Source organism: Diadema antillarum, unplaced genomic scaffold, assembly GCF_040938485.1.
Source record: "Diadema antillarum isolate AM-2024a unplaced genomic scaffold, OU_Dant_1.0 scf00000028, whole genome shotgun sequence".
Lineage (NCBI taxonomy): Eukaryota > Metazoa > Echinodermata > Echinoidea > Diadematoida > Diadematidae > Diadema > Diadema antillarum.
In genome coordinates this window covers 6,903,667-6,924,198 of record NW_027270917.1, presented here as the reverse complement: position 1 = coordinate 6,924,198, position 20,532 = coordinate 6,903,667, and the positions used below count along the sequence as shown (strand labels likewise).

The following is a 20,532-nucleotide window of genomic DNA, read 5'->3' as shown; positions in this document are numbered from 1 at the left end:
TCATGTGACATGAGAATCACCCCTTTCCCATTGACCTGCCTCCTTGACGTCATACTATATTTTTACAGTTGAAAAGTTGAACAGTTTTTGATGTCTGGTGATGATACTGGATTCTTAAACGATACTTTGTCGTTACACACTATAAAGAATATTGCAGTATTCTAAAGTAAAAGTAAGGTAAGTAGTTTCACTTTTTTCTGAATACGCGGTTCTATACTCATTTCACAGGAAATTTCAGATCAGTACGTACGTGGATGACGCATATCAATATCTCTGTTTAAGCCTATGATGGGGGGGGGGGGGGAAATAGAGGATGATTTCCAGAAAAAGTAACCCATTTATTTTCAAACATGTTTATAGACATGATTTTACACACACACACACACACACACACATACACCCTCACACATACACGTATACAAAACTTTAACAGACTTATGACACTGGGACAAAGAAATCAAATCTAAATGTACCGAGTGAAAAACAACTGCTAATTTTCAGTGTAAACACGGCACAGTCGTCTGGTTAAAAAAAAAAAAACAAAAAAAAAACCGGAACTTGGTGGAATCTTTTCAAACTTGTGAACATTATGAGGTCTTTATAAATGAGAATGAGCATGTAGTGCTTTGACTTTTTGCAACAACAAACAAATCACGATCATCGATTACTTACGTTTATAACTCATTTCACAGGAATTTATAGACCAGTCTTTATCAATATCCCTGTTCCAGCGTATGATGACAGGAGGAAAATATGAGATTAAATCTCAGTCATTTTAGACATAATTCTACATCAAAAGAAGAACAACTTGCAGACCTGTGACACCAAGACAAGGAAATCACGTGACATTCAAACGTACCGAGAGAAAAAAAATCCAACTGCTATATTTCATAATTATTTTTAACTATTACTCGGATTTAAACCTTGGGAAGCTTCAATGCTTTTCTTTGCCTCATTTGACGCGTAGCGCGAAGATGATCCCTGCAAAGTCTTGAATGAATCCAGGGTAACGAAGTCGATACAGGTAATCGAAGTAGTCGTCTTCTACGAATCGGACGATGGCAGAATCAAGCTGACCCCGTCGGTACTCGGGCGCAGTGTGAATGTATTTCTCCCTCATCGCTATGAGGATGATGCCACCTGGACATAAAAAATGGAAAGGGAGAGTCAGTAAGTTAATATTATTCAGCAAAATTTCACGTTTGCAAAGTTACAGGTAGTCTCAGTTATACAACTAACATCGTCCCGGTTGTGTGATTTAGGAAATAATTATTTAAGTGTTTGTCCAACTTGTACTTTACTTGTTAGTGTGGAAATGTGGAAATTAATTAGGCAATTTCTTGACGATTTAGTAGCCGATGTTTTACCTGGTTTGACGACACGACGGAATTCTGGAAAGACGGCTTGGTTCACGTGGGAAGGCATAAATCCGCCAACGCAGAGGAGCGCATCAAATGAGTCTGGGGGAACGTAAATACTTTCCATTAAAAACAATCTGTCAAACGTCTGGAGTGGAAAGTCGTATGGTACCAGCAGCTTTCCACACAACATGCAAATGAATTGACAAGGTGCATCTTTATTATCGAAAAGGTCCCTCATAATTTGTGGTGTGAGTATATAGCGTGCTTTAGATCTGCGACGCTTATCCTACGACGAGGCTATAGTTTTTGGCGAAAGAAAAGTTGTTTTACGCATGCTGCACGAGACAGGTTTTCTTACTGTCCCAGCCTGTCCAACTCCGGACGAGGCGCCTCATAGACGTATAGCCCCGTAGACATAGAGCTCGCTGGTATCATAATGTGCTATATCGAGTGCATTTTGTTTCCCAGAAAAATACAACGTGAAGAGAAATCATAGAACACAAAACAACAAACGAAGGGACGCCCACACCTGGTTTGTGTTAGGCTAAGTTCAGGAGTGAATAACAATATATGGCATATTTTTATACACTGTACTGCAGAATATGAATCTGGAAAGCGAAACAAAAGTGTGTAAAACAGATATCCTAACTGTGACGATAAAAATATATTGAATAATGTTCTTTCGGATCTCTTGCAGTACAGCGATTATTCGTTATTCCTTTTCCTGTTCACGAACAAAATGTACTTGATTCAATGTCACGCAATGATTGCTCTTTTACAAATTGTTCCTCGCCACCCCCCCCCCCCCCCCCTCAATGCTTGCCATACAACGTGAGGCTTAGAGGAATTTTTGTAAACGTACATTGCTTTTAACATGTCTACATGTCATGTGCCATTAAAGTTCACAGGGCTCACTGATCTCAGATTCATGTTTTCGTATTTTTCCTTCTATTTGATTATCCTAATCATTAAACTTCAATTTCAGTTTCAACATTAACTGAGATTAGATATGTCATTAGTAATCTTTGTTTTGATTTTGTTCCGGCGTCGAATTTACACCTCTGAAATATTCAACCCACCGTCATCAAAAGGCAGCTTGTCCTTCATGACGTCACAGTTGTGCAAGCTGTCGTACAGACCGGTGAGTTTGGCCAGCTCCAGAGACTTGTCAGAAATGTCCACGCCCACGATATTTGTGAAACCCAGTTTCTTCAGCTGTTAACGGTAAATTAAAGGTATCATGTAAGTATCACTCCTTCGTATCATCGATTGTACGATAAAACTCGCATACGATGACAAGTTTAGAGAGTGAATGATTTGATCTCAAAAAACGCATTAAGCGTCATTTTCAAACATGCTAAAAGTAAGTCCATCATCAGACAAAGCAAAATAAAACCTTTCCAATCACATACTTCACATGTTGCAAACAAGAAATATTGAATAATATCCCACATGCTATTATCATTTTCTTAGTATTTGTTTAGCAGGTTTAATTGCAAATTGAAAAGAATGGATAGAGCTCGTTTTCCATTCAAACTCTTCAAGCGCAACAAAAGAGCAATTCTCTCTGATAAAAACTCTTAGAAAACAGTCGGGGTTTCTGTCAAACCATCAGGCAAAATGCCATTCTGTTCAAGAGGCACCTCAAACAATGTCAAAGCAGATGGCACAATAACAAGGATAAGCTCGTCGTAAAAAGGGACATTCCAGACGATTTTCATAATTTCACATCATGTAGTACATAAATCGACAACTCCATGTATAGATTTGTGGAATTTATTGTGGTTCTTGAGCAGAGAAGCAATACTTTGAACAACTTTAAACAAATTACACTGAACAAGGATGATGACATGGGGTTCACATATTTCAGAAATGTAGCAGTGTAATTCCATTGCAATACCGCTTGCTTGCGAGTTCACCTGTGTATAATCTATGTATGCCTTCTTCTTTGTTCTGCTTCCTTGAGCCCCAACTCATGCACTCTTATGGTGACTCTGCCATGTCATCATCCTTGTTCATTGCAATTTGTTCTAAATTTTGAAAATACGCTTATTCTTCATCAAAATTATCACAAATTCAGAAACTATGTCCTCAGTATAACTAATTTATAGCTGTTCAAATGTACAAATCTGAAAATCATCGGAGGTCTCCTTTAAGTATGGGGCACCAAGTGTCGCATGTCTCTTTCGTCACGAAATAGGTCATTTCGTAGCGAAATTATAATTTCATCGACGGAATTGTCTTTCTGTTGACGAAATGACCGATTACGCGACGGAAGACACCATGCGACACTTGGCGCCCCATACGTAAGTACTATATAGCTTATCCTCAAAGATAATGATCACCGTCTGAACGTAACTATAGTTGTCTTTCTGTGTGGTCGTGATTTGGCGGGAATTTTCCAGAGTTTTCAGAGAAAGTTTTGCTCGCTCCTGGCTGGCTGAATTACAACGAATAGATAGCTTCAGGAAAGACATGGTAGTTCTTTATATATATATATATATATATATATATATTAAAGGGATCGTATAGTTTTGGTTGATACCTAAGCTCAGGTTCAAACATTTTGGGGTGAAATAATGAGAAACCTCTTATAAAAAATGAAAGAGCATGTTATTCCATGAGGTATTCAACGTTTATCTGATGAAAATTGGTTTTGAAATGGCTAAGATACCCAAAACAGAGCAATCCTAATAAAAAGTGGGACCCAACTTTTATTACGATCGCTTTGTTTTACTTTGTTTTTGGATGTCTCAGCCATTCCAAAACCGATTTTCATCAAATAAACTTTGACCACGCGCGTTACGGGCTGAGAATATGTCCCCTGAAATCAGGATCTGTAAATCTCAGATTTACATGCCAAGGTCGAAGGTGAATAATTGATGTCAATGATTTGTGTCTGGACTGTATTTTATCTACTTATCGGCGACGATTTGAGGACATTTTATGCTACTTTGTGGTGTCATCTCTGGTGTGTGCCTGGAACTCATATCCGTGAACTGGTGCATCAGTCCCATCCATGGCAGCTGGTGTAAGAACCAACAGATACAAAGGTAACCCAGGAACTAAAACTTTCAAGTACAAATTACCGAAAGGTATTACAAATGACAGTATCTTGTATGCCCTTGTCCTCATAAAAACTGCTCACAAAATTGTGCCTGAAGGGCTGAATGGAACTGATTTCTATCTTGGGGAACTAACTCAAGTGTACCCCAACCTGAACATTAAAATTTGCCGCCATTTTGTCATATCGAGGGTCTCAATTCAAGCGACACCAATGACGACCCTAACACATCGACCCTTCACAATGACTCTATTGAGAATGATCCCGAGGAGAACGCAGTCAATCAAAGCGAGGACAATGGCGCTCCGCGGAATCAATGTCAGCTGTGAGATCTTCAGTGTGACTCCAATGAACGGATTTGTATGCGCTGCAGGTGCATCAATCAACGGGTAGACCAGCTTTCAATGGACCTGAAGAAAGTCCAACATGCCGTGGAAGCTCTACTTGACACCCACGTAGTGATGCATCTACTACAACATCTCATCTCCCCCATTCATCCCCAGGCAGATCGAACACGCGGCAAACATCATCATCTTCACTCCACCCGCCAACTAGAACTCGGCCTCAGCATCCTCATCCAGTGTCCAGACATCATCCACAATTACCCAACAACAACAACTATCTCAACCAGCAACAACCAGTTCCATCCCATCAATACCAACCTCCGAATCTTCCCACACATCAGACACACCCACTTGCTCTACAAAGAGGTGCCAGCGAACAACCCCATTTCGGTCGACCTCTCAACCAACCAACGAGAATGGCGACATCACCAATTCCACCACACATGGTCTTCAATGAACCACATCGACATCTCGACATCTGCGATACATGCCAAGCTATGCTTCCGTATTGCAAGCCCCACCCCAGATTCGCGGTGAGTCCCCATTGATGCCAAACTTTGGTTCGCCATTGAGTCACGGGAGCCTATACTATACCTCCTAGGGTGTGAAAAGTGCGGTGAACCAAATCATCGTGCCTTGTCATGCAGACACACCTATCAGCTGCAATGTAGGACATGTGCAAACTACGGCCATAAGGAAAAGTTCTGCCAATTCTAGGTCCTTGGCCAAGAAGAGAGAGCCACTGAAGATAACGCTGACTCTGTACGCATCCCCACTCAGGTATTAGAACAGAAAACAATTAATCTCAGTGATAATAATGACGATTACATTGATGAGTATAGTAAATGTTACCTTAATTTATCAAAATGTAAGGGGTTAAAACTTGGTCATATAAATGTACGAAGTTTGTTTGATAAACTGGATGAAGTCCGATTTATGTTATCCAAAATTAAGTTTGATATTTTATGTATATCTGAAACATTGCTGCATGAAAGAATTCAAGATAATTTAATTCAAATCCCTGATTATACGGTAATAAGACAAGATAGACGAAATAATCGGCGCGGAGGAGGAGTATGTATGTACATCCATACTTCGCTAACTTTTATGAAACGTGATGAGCTCTGTAATGATGTTCTTGAGGCTGTTTGGATTGAGTTACCACGGACAAAGTTTAACAAGTTGATTGTTGGTTGTCTTTATAGACCCCCAAATGCTGATAGTTTGTATATGGATATTCTATTTGATACTTTAGAAAGAATTATGACGGAAGATAAAGAACTTATAATCCTAGGGGATATGAATTATGATTATAAAAGAAATGATGTAATAAGTGATACCAGTAATCAAGTTAATGATATTGAGAATTTATTTATGATGACCCAACTTGTGAGTGAACCAACTAGGGTTACTGAAACCAGTTGTAAATGCCTTGATCATGTATTGACTTCTATACCCGAATATCATGATTTTTGTGGAGTCGCAAAGATCTCCGTCAGTGACCATTATCTGATTTATACGTGTATGGTATTTCATAAGAAAGAGTATGGACATAATTTGATACATTTTCGTGATTATAGTAAGTCTGATTCTACTCATTTTATTGATGATTTAGAAAAGTGTAATATATTTCATTCAGAAAATGATATGGACGATAACATGGAAATGAAATGGAATAGATGGAAATCTACATTCATGGACATATGTGATAAGCATGCTCCGATTCAACAATGTAAGTTGAAACGAAGACATAATCCATGGATGACACCAGACATTATCAAGTTGATCTATGGAAAAGATTTTTTGAAAAAAAAAGTCTGTTTCTGTCAAAGCTTCAGAAGTCTTGTCAGAATATCGGAAAGTCAGAAATAAGTTATCTGAAGAAATTAGATTGAGTAAGAAACTGTATTTAGATAATGTCACTCGAAAGTATGGTAAAAACAGTAAAGTATTATGGAAGGAATTGAATAGAATTCGAGGTGACAATAAGTATATGTCTATTATACCTGGTGAACGTGATGGTGATAAATTAAACAGGTTTTTTGTTAATGTTGGTGAAACAATATCTAGATTTTTTTAAAGACGAAGCTTTTAAATGGTATCACCTGCAGTGTATTCATTCTTTTCAATTCAATAGTATCGACTCAAATAGAATCTTTACATTACTATCGAATCTACCAACAGATAGTAGTATTGATGTGTTAGAAATGGATGCAAAACTATTGCAGGTTGCTGCACCAGTGATTTATACCTCTCTTTGTAGTTTGTTCAATGAAAGCTTGACAACTGGTCAAGTACCAGTAGAATGGAAGAAAGCAAGAACTACACCTGTTTACAAAGGCAAGGGTTCGAAGAATGACCCTACCAATTATCGGCCAATCTCTGTAGTTTGCCATATATCTAAACTCTTGGAAAAAGAGGTCCAAAAACAGTTTCTGAAATATCTCCAGAGCAACGATTTAATCAATATTGATCAATTCGCTTTCCTTCCCGAACATTCAACGCAAACTTGTTTGCATCGTGTTGTGGATGACTGGTACGAAGCGTTTAACAACAATGAATGTGTAGTAGCCTGTTTTCTTCATATATCTAAATGTTTTGATAGTATTGATATGAATATTTTGTTTACCAAGCTTAAATGGTACGGAGTTCAGAAATATGACTATAAATGGTTCTCCAGTTATTTACATGATCGAAGTCAAGCTGTCCGGGCGCATGGGTCTTTGTCAAAGTTCCGTGATATTAGAGTGGGTGTGCCCCAGGGTAGTATACTAGGACCCCTTTTATTTTTGTTATTTATGAATGATATAACGCAGTGTCTTAGATTTTCACTTTGCAATATATATGCGGATGATGTGGTTATATATACCACCAGTAGGTATGTTGATGAAGCATCCCCACGTCTGCAGTCAGATCTGAATGATTTATATCTTTGGTATACTAGGAATAAGTTAAAGATCAACGTTGATAAAACCAAAGTGATGGTTTTGAGTATTTCCAAAAAATATGATCTGAATATTTGTATTAATGCTGAACGTATTGAGCAAATTCACAGTATTAGGTACTTAGGTATTGAAATTGATGATAAGTTATTATGAAATAATCATGTACGACAGTTAACGAAGCAGCTAGGTTGTAAAATTTATTCACTACAGAAAATGCGTAAGTTTGTCAATCAAAATGTGTTGAATTTTCTGTATCTCTCTCTAATACATCCTGGTATAGATTATGCTTCTTCTGTGTGGGGCCATTGCTCTTCTAAATCACTGGATAATTTGTTTCGTCTGCAAAAGAGAGCAGCAAGAGTGGTGAAAAGTAATTATGATTACGTTAATAGTCATGGTGTTGATCTTATCAAAGAACTTAAATGGAAATCATTTGAGCAACGACGAGATTATTTCTTGGCAACATTAATGTACAAATGTGTATATGGTTTTATTAGCCCCCACTCGTATGGTTAATGAAATAGAAATGGTCTGTGACAGGCATTCTCATAACACTCGTTCAGCCGACTCGATCAATGTGGTCATTCCAAAACCAAATCTTGGATGTTTTAAGAAGTGCTTTCGCTTCTCAGGAGCACAAGTATGGAATTCACTACCAGACATTTTACAAAATGCCCGGACTGTTCAGAATTGTTATATTTTTTGTAATATGTACATGTTGTTGTGACCATCTCAGCTGCAGAAAATATTTCCTGTCGTTTTTATTCTAGTTATTGAAAATTATTTATCTTTGGTGTGTGTGTGTGTGTGATGTGTATGTGTGTGTGCGCGCGTGTATGTGTATGTAAGTGTGTGTGTGTGTGCGCGCGCGTGTGTGTGAGTATGTGAGTGTGTGTGTGTATGTGTGTGTATGTGTGTGCGTGAGTGTGTATGTGTATGTGTATATGTGTATGTGAGTGTGTGTGTGAGTGAGAGATTGGGTGGATATGAGTATTCTACTGTCATGTGCTCCCTTTGAAAAGAGTGACATCTATGCCGGCATTTATGCCAATATGAATTCTAATGCTTAGTCCAGATTTGTTTTTCTTTGTCTTTCTCTGCAGTCTTCTCGCCAAAGGAGTTGCAAAGCGAATTTTATAACATGAATTTTATATTGTTAATAATTAACTATTCATCTGATTTGATATTTCAATTACTGCAGCTGATTTGGATTTTATACTGATGACAATTCATTGTAATGACTGAATTTTTGTTTGTATTTTTATGTTTTATCTCAGGACCTTGATGAAAAACAGCTCATGGTGATCAAGCTATCCTGAATAAATATGTTTCAATGAAATAAAATAAAAATAAAATTCCTCTAAGAATGGTATGCTCTGTACTATTTTATAAGTGGTTTCTTAAAATCTTGCATAAAGTTAAAAGCCATCCTTACCTCTACCAATACTATACCATCCCTTTAAAGTATCGATTCTGTAGCTAGTGCTGTGCTTCTGTTTTTGTAAAATTTCACTAAATGCTTTATCGTTTGCTTGGCTTTTGTTTCGCTTTTCCATTCAATAGGCTTCACACTATCTTAACGTATAAAAGAAAAAAAATTCCTGTGCCCCATTTCATAAAAGATGTTATGCCGTCAACTCTTGCTGGAATGGCAACTTCCCATAACAACAACCAATCAGGAATCTTGATTCTTGTTGCCATGTCACAATTGCCATTCCAGCTGCAAGAGTTGCTATCGTATCAACTTTTTATGAAATGGGGCCCTGACCTCTTTGGCATCCATTCCGGTTCCACAGGGGCAGTCAAGTATTCGTGATCCGCTGTCTGGTAGTAGTTCCAGCAGTTTTTCGGCTCCAACCCGTGGGCCGGTGTACCCAGCCTGGCAAAGGTCCTATAAATAGGTAAATATTCATTCATTCATTCATTCTTTTATTTCATTTCATAATATTTTAATATATTTCATATATTTCCAAATATGACAATAAATGGAAGGCAGACCTTGCGGAAATCTCTCTCTCTCTCTCTCTTTCTTTTTGTTTTTCTCGTATAATCTTATGTAACAAAGATGACCTCGAAAATTCTCGATAGAGGAGTAATAATGGGAGTAGTTTCGGCATTGATAGTAACGATAGTACTATAAGGTCAGGTAACTTACCTGACCTTTAAATTCATGAAAAGATGTTTTCATCAACTGATTGACAAATTGCCCTACATCGACGTAATAAGCACTGAATTGATCAGTGTTTTAGTAGTAGCCATGATAAAAAATCCTGCTCGAGTATGACGCTCATGATTTTTTATCATGGCTACGACTAAAACACTGATCAATTCAGTGCTTATTTACGTCGATGTAGGGCAATTTGTCAGTTGTAACTTACCTGACCTTATAGTACTATCGTTACGAGTACTTTGAAAAGGTCGAAGAACTCATAGTAAAACATAGCATTAGGCCATATCATACGGTACTACAGTGAAATCCCGTTATAACCAGAAAGAAGTCATTTGTCCCTCAAATTTTCTTTCGTTTATAGCAAGATTTCGTTATAACAGAACAAATAAACAATTAAAAAAACCAAAACAAAGAGCGGATAATGTCACGGCCTGAATTTTTACTTCATTGTAACGGGAATTTTGCTATAACCGGAATTTTGCCATAACCTTGTTCGTTATAAAGGTAGTGCACTGTATACCAACGTAGTCTTACAGAAAGTCACAAATAGATGCGCAGAATAAAAAAAAAAAGTTTAATATCTAACACTGAATTATTCATGTTTACACTGTATTATTCCTTTGTTTATCACCTGATTACTTTGTCGTTTGTGCGTGTATGTTATATTAAAAGTCGTTGACATTTATTTTGAAATAAATGCGGAAAAGCATCTGTAAACAAGGCTAAACATAACAAACTTGTACAACTTGTTTATTATGCCAAAAATGGCTTCATGTACTGCTGGATTAACATAAATGTCACTCAGGTACCAATTCATGTTCTCTCTTGCCACTCTATAGCCTGAATTATAACGAGAGAACGCAGTCACCAAGTCCATTTGTCACTGAAGATCCATACCAGCAACGATTACACTGCTTCTCGTGTTAAATTGATGCCAGACATGCCAGATGGTCGGTTTGTGCAGCGTGTGTGTCAGTGCTTAATTTCCATCCATTCTCGTATTTGTTTTCTACTGCATTTATATCGCCCATCCTCTTGCACAAAACTTGTACAACTAATATTCTCCCCCCAAACTGTCACATGACTGAAAGAAGTGTCGTCCAGATACCGATTAGTGTTCTCTCATGCAACAAACCAACAATAATTACTCTAAGCATGTAATGGCAATCGCGCACGATGTCCGCAAGGCCTACTTCACTAGACAATGCTCATCAGCAAAGTCACGTACTGATTTTCACGCTTTCAGATTTGTCTTACCCTTTCCAATGCCATTTTTACTATGGTTTTTCCCGACCTTTTCAGAATACATTTCGCATATATATAAAAGTGTCGTTTATGGGGAAAGTGGAGAAGGGGTGGGGGGGGGGGGGGTGGAGGAGAAGAAATGTCGAGATTGGAGCGCAGTTCGTCCAATCACGAGATTATTCTTCGAGAGAGGTTACGAAGTCCAAGTGTGTGTATCATTTTGTCATTAACTCTAGACTGCCAGAGAAATCTAACCCTGAGTAAACTTTTTAAAGTAGTTCTGTGATAATGGTTACAATATGGAAGCGACCCAAGAGTCTTTGCGCATCAATTTGTTGTTTTGATTGTTGTTGTTGATATCATTGCTTTGTGTCTATGACGTTTGCAGGAACATATTACGTGTTGTCTAGAGACGCTTAGCACTTTTGAGCCATAGTCGAATAATAAATTGTCAATGCTATTGTCGACATTTGAGCAAGTCTAATCCGACTGTACTGCTCTTATCAAAGGTGAAGGCACTATATATGTGTTGCCCTATCAATTCAGAGCGTAAGGAACTGGGTGTAATTAGCCTGTAATAGAGAGAGATAAAGAATTGAATATTGAATTCTAATTGTCATTCATATGTTTTCTAGGGAAAAAATAGCGTAATATTTTCCTGTATGAGAGTGCAGATGAGAAAACAAAATGGTTATTTTATACGACCGCAGCATCCTCTTTTACGAAGCCTCATTATTATGATTGTAAGCTAGTATTGGTTAAATTGATTCATGATCCCTATGATTCATGATCATTCCCTATTTTGATATTACAAACGGGTCGTTTTCGAGACAATGTTTTGCCTGAAGTTGTGCGCTAAAACTTTTTTGAAAGCAATTAATGGGACGTGCATATATTTCCAAAATAATAAGCAAATAATCAACGTTAGTGAAGGTGATGGGACAAACTATCACTTCCGAGGCGATCTGGATGTAGCTATCTTTCCGAAGCGCAGCTGAGGAAAGATAGCGTACACAATATGTAGATCGCCGAGGAAGTGATAGTTTGTCTCATTGCCTGAAACTAAAAGTTGATTAGTTGCTTTATATTCCACATCTAGGGTCCTAGAAATTCCCATTTTATTCCACAATTGAAACCTCTTTAGCTGTCTTTAGGTATCCTTAGGGCTTAGGCTACCTGTGCGCGTAGATGACAAAACAATGAGTTTCCTGCGCGCACCGCGCGACACCGAAGTGAAAGTGCGTTGCACTGTGTACACTTTGTACTATCAAGTGACCTAGGTCATATGATAGTCCACAGTGCAACGCACTTTTATTTCGCGCGTACTCATCTTGCATTAGGACTGTGTGGACTGTGTGGAGATCAGCGAAACAAAAGGGACTATCAACATAGAGTGTAACGAACTTTTCTTCTCAGGTGATGTGATGGGCAAAACTACGCTTCATCACGTGATCAGCTCTGGACCAATCCTATTGCAACATTCTTAGTATGTGGAATATAAACAGAACTATCGGCTTTCGGGAAGACTGCCAGATTAATGTATCCAATTATGATAGGTCAATTGAAAAAAAAAAACCCACAGTAACAATAACTTCAGCACAAGATTTGAGGAGAAATAAAGAGTAAAGAAAGAAACAAAGAATCAGTACAGATACAGAAGGTGATCCGAGAGGATACTCGGATCACCTAACAAGAAACAAACCTAAGATCACTTTAGACTTTGATGTTCTGACAGGGTAGTCAAACCCATCAAACCCATAATATTTAATTAAAAAAAAAGCACAATCATATCTCAAATTTTCAGCGAAATCACCTTCCATTTCAGCTTTCTTGGTTTAAACGTCTACGACTACATCCGTTTCGAGATAACGAATCATAATGATATAATGGATATAAATGACAAATACATATTCCACAATTTTGGAATGGGCTATTCTTGCTATATTGTAATCTGACCGTATGTATATTTCTGCTATCTTGCATATTCATTGGTTCGCGGTTGTGTCTTAAATTGTGCGTTCTGCGCTATTTCACAGGTAAAATGTGATTCGTCATCACAAAAATCATGTGAAATATCAGGAAAACAATGTTTTGGTTTTTGGTAGATATGAATTCACTAAAGCTTTAAATTGATTTGTAATTTGCCCTTTGCCTTACTTCATTGTAAGGAAAATATTCTTTTAAAAAAATTGAATGTTAGAAGGACTGTTATGGCTATACAGTATTGCTATAGTTGGCTTTATACGTTTGATTGTTCTTTTTATAATCTCCGACTGTAAACGGGTAACGTGATGACTCACTGCAAATGCAGTGTCATTCAAAGGAACCTGCTATATCCCAGAAAAAGTAGGTCATAGCGACACATTAATATTGAGACCTGTCACATTCTACACGGCAAGAGAATACAAATGACTTGGCAGCTACTCACATGATTATGTGCGAAAGCGCTGCTGATTCGTTATAGTCAAATGAGTTGATTAGAACGCGTAAAATAGGTAGAATCTATTCGTTTATATTGATTGATTGATTACCTTATTGTTCACAATGAATATTCTTTGTACATTGGATATCACAACAAAATATACATCAAATTCATCACAGGTACACCACAGGTATATCACAGAATGCGACTGAAACTAACTCATATTAAAATACAACATCACATACACTGTAATAACGTGATACATCAGCCCGATGTTTTATACAACTATACAAAACTGTCATTTAATCACTTTTATACAATTATGCTAACTCATACTAAAATGTATTCATTAGTATCCTTCTCTGCATCATAACTATACACTAAACACTCTTGAAACTATACGACAGAGTATCGAGCGCCTTGGCGGACCATAAGCACGTGATAGGCGTGTTTATGGACCTCAGCAAGGCGTTCGATACTCTAGATCATGGTATCTTACTTTCCAAATTGCAGTATTATGGTGTACGGGGCGTCGCCCTTGATTGGTTTCGTAGTTACTTATCAAATAGATATCAATGTACTGTTCACGATTCTCATTCATCTACTTTGCTTCCGTTAACATGTGGTGTCCCCCAAGGATCCATTTTAGGCCCGCTTTTATTCCTGATATATGTAAATGATTTGGTTAATGTGTCAGATTCATTGCAATATATTCTCTTTGCCGATGATACCAATGTATTCTTTTCCCATGCGGATTACAATAGTCTTATTTCGAAACTGAATACTGAACTACCAAAATTGTCACGTTGGTTCCGGAGCAACGTGTTATCTCTCAACTTGTCGAAAACGAGTTTTATTCATTTTAAAGGTTATAGAAGAACAAATCATGATCCAGAAAATAATGTGTTACTTATAGATAATATTGCAATTGAACAAAAATCATGTATAAAATTTTTGGGTATTGTTATTAATGAATATTTAAATTGGTCTGATCATGTCAGACATATATCAAATCCTATTGCACGCAATATTGGTGTTCTACGTAAATTACGGTATTTTCTTCCGGTAGAAACTCTTTTTGTATTGTATAACTCACTCGTTTTGCCATATATAAATTATTGCAACATTGTCTGGGCAACTTCATACAGTAGTACAAATTCAATATTTTTGCTCCAAAAGAAAGCCATGCGTATTTGTGCTGGGACTGATTATAGAGCTCACACAGACCCAATATTTCAAAAGCATAAAATTCTGAAAATTGATGACATTATTTTTTTACAGACTGCTACCTTCATGTTTCGCTACAACATTCAGTGTTTACCTTCTTTATTTCATGAATATTTTCCAACTCAATAAACAAGTCCACTCCTACCCTACAAGAAATGCCTCCAATATTCATCTTATAAATTCCAGAACTTGTTTAGCTAAAAAATCAATTCGGCACACTGGCCCAGACGTATGGAATTCTTTACCATCTCAGTCCCGTGCAATTCGCACGATTGGTTCCTTTAAAAGATTTGTTAAACATATGCTTGTTGCTAAATATCAGTGACTTAATTAACATATCCAGAACATGAATTTCTTTTGTTACTTGAAGCATCTTCATTCTATGTTGTACTCTGCCTTCTGTTGTAGGCATGCCATGGAATGTTTCTCTATTGTTATATACAGATGTAACTGGTCCGTACGTTGCTACACCCAGCCGTTACCTGGCAACAGGGTGTATGCACCTGCAATAGTGTTGTATTTGCACAGTGTGATATTGTACAGTGAACGAGGGTCTTTCTATTTCTCTCTCTCTCTCTCTCTCCTGTTCTTTCTCACCATCTTTCATTATCGCTGTCCCCTTCTTCTTTGTTTTTCTTTCTTAGCATCACCTGCGTACATATCCGTGTATGTTTTGTTGTGTAACTGTTTTTGTTGTGTAAAACTAGTTTGGCTTGTTGTAGTTAAAAGAAACCTGTATTGACATTTTCTATACTTGTCTGATAATTCTAATCTACATTTTTTGATGCCTACAACTGGAAAGAGAGGATTCTAAAACCCAGGATAAGCCTGTAATGATTTTTTGAAAAAAATGAAAACGAGCAAGCCAAGGAACGATCCACACAATTTGGCATACGTCGTAGCGTCACAGGTGCCAACCTCCGACTTTAGCAAAACGAACTAGAAAGGTTCTACACATGTCAATTTACTGATGAAATCTCACACGAAGTACTGCAAAAACTGTTAAAAATTGCAATATGGAGCTGAAATAAATAAACATGTTAAACAATATTTATCAATTTTTAAAAGGAATCTCTTCAAAAGCTGTTTATTTAGATCAAATTTGTTGGGAATATTCCAGATATGCAAAATGAAATTGGCATCATTGTCCGAACGTGCTGCCCATAGAAAACTGTGTGTAAGTAACGTTGCACTAACTATGCATTGATGATGAGCGATAATGGTTCGACATCACAGTTCAAACTATCTAACGAAGATGAGGACTGAGTGATTCTTAAAATCTAAATCCAAAAAATACTAGTAGTCAACGGCAATCACGGTTTACGCCTAGTTAGAAGAAAACGGCACTCAGTACATATAGACTCTGGACTAGAACTAGGACTAGGACTAGTGAGCAGTCAAGGACCTAGAAGATTCTACTCGCCGCTCCGTCGACAGCTGTACGTGCACAGCGCTAATAATAGGCACAGCGTAAACGTTTAGTATGCAATACATACCCCGAATGGCCCTGCTGCCAGAACTTGAAGAAAGTCCAGACGAAAGTCCAGACTCCAAGGTCTAGCGTTGCCGCTAGAGGCCCTTGTGCTGCAGGCCCTGTTGTTTCTGTGCTGAATTTTGCAGGTAAGGTATCTGCTTTATGGATTTTTAATGCTTTTGTGGTCGAGATATATCTCATGGTGGTCGTATTAACACCAAGGACTAACTTAGATCTAGTTTTAGTAGGACCCATACCTCGGAAGAGTGGCCCGACCACGTAGATACAAACAGTACCACCGCTTCGCGATCCAAGCGCTGGTGTAGGCATAGTGCTAGAGTACTTCCGTATCCATGTAGATATCTCAAAATTCACCCAACCAAATTGCACCAAAATCACAAGAAGTATTTTATGACTCATGTCCACTTGCTCACGCTAATTGGAACCAAATCGCAAGTTGAGTAGCGTAAGTGAAGTTGTCGACTTTCCTGTCGTCGCTATAAACAATCTGCTCTCTGTACGACTAAACAAGAGTGATCGCGGCGTAGTAGCCCTACTTGCCTGCGCACGCACAGACTGAAGTTAGCCATCTAATATCATATCAATGAAAAATAAAGTTCGTAAATCACACAAATCGCTAAAATCATGACATTTTTTAATTTAGTTCCCGCGTAAATTCCCCGTTCGCACAGCACTAGTCGGCTAACTTCAGTTCTAGATTGTGCATATCGCGTTTACCAAGATCTCTCGCGAAGAGTGAGGGTTTTTTTTTAGTGACAACTTGAAATTCGGCGTCAATATTGATACTTCTCGATTACCGATTTCGTTCAAATATAATACGGTATTTTGAAATATGCTTAGAAGTATATCCTGTAATTTTGGTGCGATTTGGTTCAGCGAAATTTGAGACAGCTGCATGGATAGGACAGTACACAAGTGCCGCCTGCTAGCTAAATTGGCCTTAAGCGTCGTCTGCTACTCGGCACGATTTAACGCACGCGTATGCGAGGGCTTGTAGTCAGTGAAACATTTGGCACCTGTGACATCACGACATCCGGGCTCGTCAGCTCATTAGCATAATTCTCGCCCAAAAATTTCCATTTTCAACATGAAATTACGGACTAAATCGTTATGAAATTTTGATTCTGTTTGCACCGCTGGGTCTTTTAGAATTAAAAGAACAACATATAAAAAAAATAAAAAAAAACCGGTACAATGCCCTTTTAAGTAAACCGACAGTTGGTTGAAACTGTTTATTTATTTATCTGTGTATGAGGCCCCAATATCAAGCTCGGCTTACTGGGGATCCTCCTGTTGTGTACCTTGACTTTTTGTTTATCATCATTGTGTCTTCGTTCTTCGTCACAATGATTTGATTACCTGTCATGTGCAAAATCAGCCATGAATTATTATGAATCATGTGTTTATTTCTGAAAATGATCACAGTTGATTATATTGTGCCATACAGAAACAATAAATGAAATGAAAATAAACCATATCTCATCTATATATCCCAATTCATTATGATATTTTCCACTGTATAAGCTTCACTAACCTCAAAACTTTTAACCATCCCCAACTTCACCAAATACCAAAACTTATCCGTCATCTTTTGATATAAAAAACATGAACATGCAATTATTTGACTCTTCAAGAGCCCGCATACACGAGTAGGGCCTATATTGAAATTCCAGCTCATTCATCGAGAAATATAATACTTCGATACATCCAACCATGTCTAAAATTTCAGGAATCTTCCTCACCGTGTATTGATACGTCATTGGATCCTTGATTGTACTCCGCTGAGAGAACATTGTCTAATATTATTGTCGAGTTTGTCACAAAGCCGTTACGTGTATCAAATTGTTACTTTCTGATATCTTTGCATTGGTATCTAACATTCCTTTAAGGCCCTGTCACACCTTTCCGGGCAAGCCTTGCGTGTGAGATGCGACGAATAATTTTGCGACCCGGAGGTCCCCGCGGATGGCCCACATATGACAGTACCTAGCACTTATCTCTCCCGTATCTCGCCCGTTTACCAGCAGCCGAGTTTAGGCCCTGTTACACCTTACCGAGGAAGCTACGAAGGCTTGTTGCGTGAATTGCAGGGATTTTTTCCAGCATGCAGGAAAATTGGGCGAGTTTGCAAGCGTTTTATCTGCTGGACCCGTGCTGCTTACGTTCTACTTATACGAGTATTACGTGTGACCTGCGTGTCAGGATCATGGCTTGAGCGTGAGGGGTGACAACTCCGTGAAGGAATCCCTCTGAAGGACTTAAATACTAGTATGACAGAGGTCTCACAGAATTTCATTATCTTGGCTGCAGCGGACTCTCAACTAACCAGCAGAAAGGCAGTACCTGACCCTCATTATTCACGCAATTTGCTCGTATAGCTTGCTCCACGCCCGTAGAACTGACCAGCCTGTACAGGGGTGTTTTACGTATCGACACAATTTCTTGCCGGTAAAACACCTGTATTATGCTCGTAGAATGGCTGCCGATGACGCGCGTGCCAGGAACATAGACACAGTCCACGGGGAACGGTAATTTTAGCGGGTTAATTGCCTGTGGCTTGCTGCTGGTATGGGCCTCCTACTGGTGTTCTGCGTGGACCTTTGCTGGCAATCCCAGCGACTCACCCGGAACAAATTTTGAGCATGATTAAAACTTGGCTGTGGGTAAATCGGACTTGCGTGCGCAACACCGGGCAACTACGGGGGAGATACGTAGTAGGTACTGTCGGGTACATGCCATCTGTCGGTAAAATTATCCCCCGTAAGTCAACAGCAAGGCTAGCTCGAAAAGGTTTGACAGGCACTTGAGCATGGTCAAAACCTGTTCCGGTGAGTCACGGCGACTGCCCGCAGAGGTCCACACAGAACACCAGAAGGAGGCTCGTAGCGGCCGCACCTCCCAGGCAACTCCCAGGCAGGTACCACGCAGTTGTAACGCAGGTACTCCGCAGTGCCCATCTGTCGTCCGTAAAAAGAACGTAACTAGTAACACGCATCCAGCAGGTAAAACGCACGCGAAATTAGCCCAAATCCTTGTCTGCCCGCAAAAAAGAAAAAGAAAAAAATCTAGCGTGATGGAAAATCCTTACACGCAACAAGCCCGGGTAGCTTACCCGGAAAGGTGTGACAGGGCCTTTAAACACGGCTCTGCAAGACACACACCCACAGGTAACTCAAAGAGACGATTTTCTAGAGAAATATTCACGACATTGAAGTTTGAATGAATATTTTTTATAAACATAAAACAGCAACTAACCTGGTTATACGTATCCGACCAAGAGTCATACGCTTCTTGAATTTGCATGGTATTCATGATGGGCATGACCATATCTCTGTCAGCCGAGGTACAAGTAGAAAAAAATGCGTCCATTTGTTCGTTCATTGTTGTATGAATTTACGTTCGGCCCTGAGACGATAAAATCAACAGAAATGCCCCGAGTTTGCAGACGGTGAGTTTTCCTAATCACTGACTCTCTCAAAGGACTGCATACGAGAGTTTTCCTTGCGGTGGTTTCTTCTCTCTTTGCTTTACATCTCCGTGTATCCCTCAAATATAATAATTATAGTATATCCATCCGGGTGCCGCAGAAAGCTCAAGCTCTGTGTGTGTGTGTGTGTGTGCGTGCGCGCTTGTGTGCTTGTGGACGTACCGTGCCCCAGGATCATTTGAATAATAATAACTCTATTATCTTCCATTTACATTGGTTTGCGGTTGTGCCTTCAATTGTTCGTTCTGCGCTATTTCACAGGTAGAATGTGATTCGTCATAACAAAAGTCATGTGAAATAGCAGGAAAACATTTTTTTTTTGGTTTTTGGTAGATACGAATTCACTAGATGCTAAGCTTTAAATTGATTTGTAATTTGTTCTACTTCATTGTGAGGAAAATATTCTAATAAAGAATTAAATGTTAGGAGACTGTTATGGCTATGTATACAGTATTGCTATAGTCGGCTTTATATATGCTGATTCGTTATAGTCAAAGTAAGATAGGTAGAATTTATTCGTTAATATTGATTTATTAATTACCTTATTGTTCACAATGAAAATTCTTTGTACATTGGATATCACAACAAAATATACATCAAATTCATCACAGGTACACCACAGATATATCGCAGAATGCGACTGAAACTAACTCATTGACACACAATATCACATACACTGTAATGACGTGATACATCAGCAAGACGTTTTATACAACTGCATAAAACTGTCAACTAATCACTTTTATACAATTATGCTAACTCATAAATGTAT

General features: G+C 38.5%; 1 protein-coding gene across 1 annotated transcript; it reads right to left on the bottom strand.

Moving 5' to 3' along the window:
* Positions 1–952: 952 nt before the first annotated feature.
* Positions 953–2,988, bottom strand: LOC139736300 (methyltransferase-like protein 27). The gene is made up of 4 exons (XM_071647031.1): positions 2,971–2,988; positions 2,441–2,576; positions 1,368–1,460; positions 953–1,140 (listed from the first exon to the last, which is right to left on the bottom strand). Exons 1-4 carry the CDS (start codon positions 2,986–2,988, stop codon positions 953–955), a joined length of 435 nt encoding a protein of 144 aa, XP_071503132.1.
* Between the last annotated feature and the right edge of the window lie 17,544 nt (positions 2,989–20,532).

Excerpts from the sequence above, each read along its gene's own strand:
- LOC139736300 (XM_071647031.1), bottom strand. Across the intron at positions 1,461-2,440 it reads CAAGCTGCCTTTTGATGACG|ACTCATTTGATGCGCTCCTC; the intron begins GTGGGTTGAATA and ends ACGTTCCCCCAG. Across the intron at positions 1,141-1,367 it reads CCGTCGTGTCGTCAAACCAG|GTGGCATCATCCTCATAGCG; the intron begins GTAAAACATCGG and ends TTTTATGTCCAG.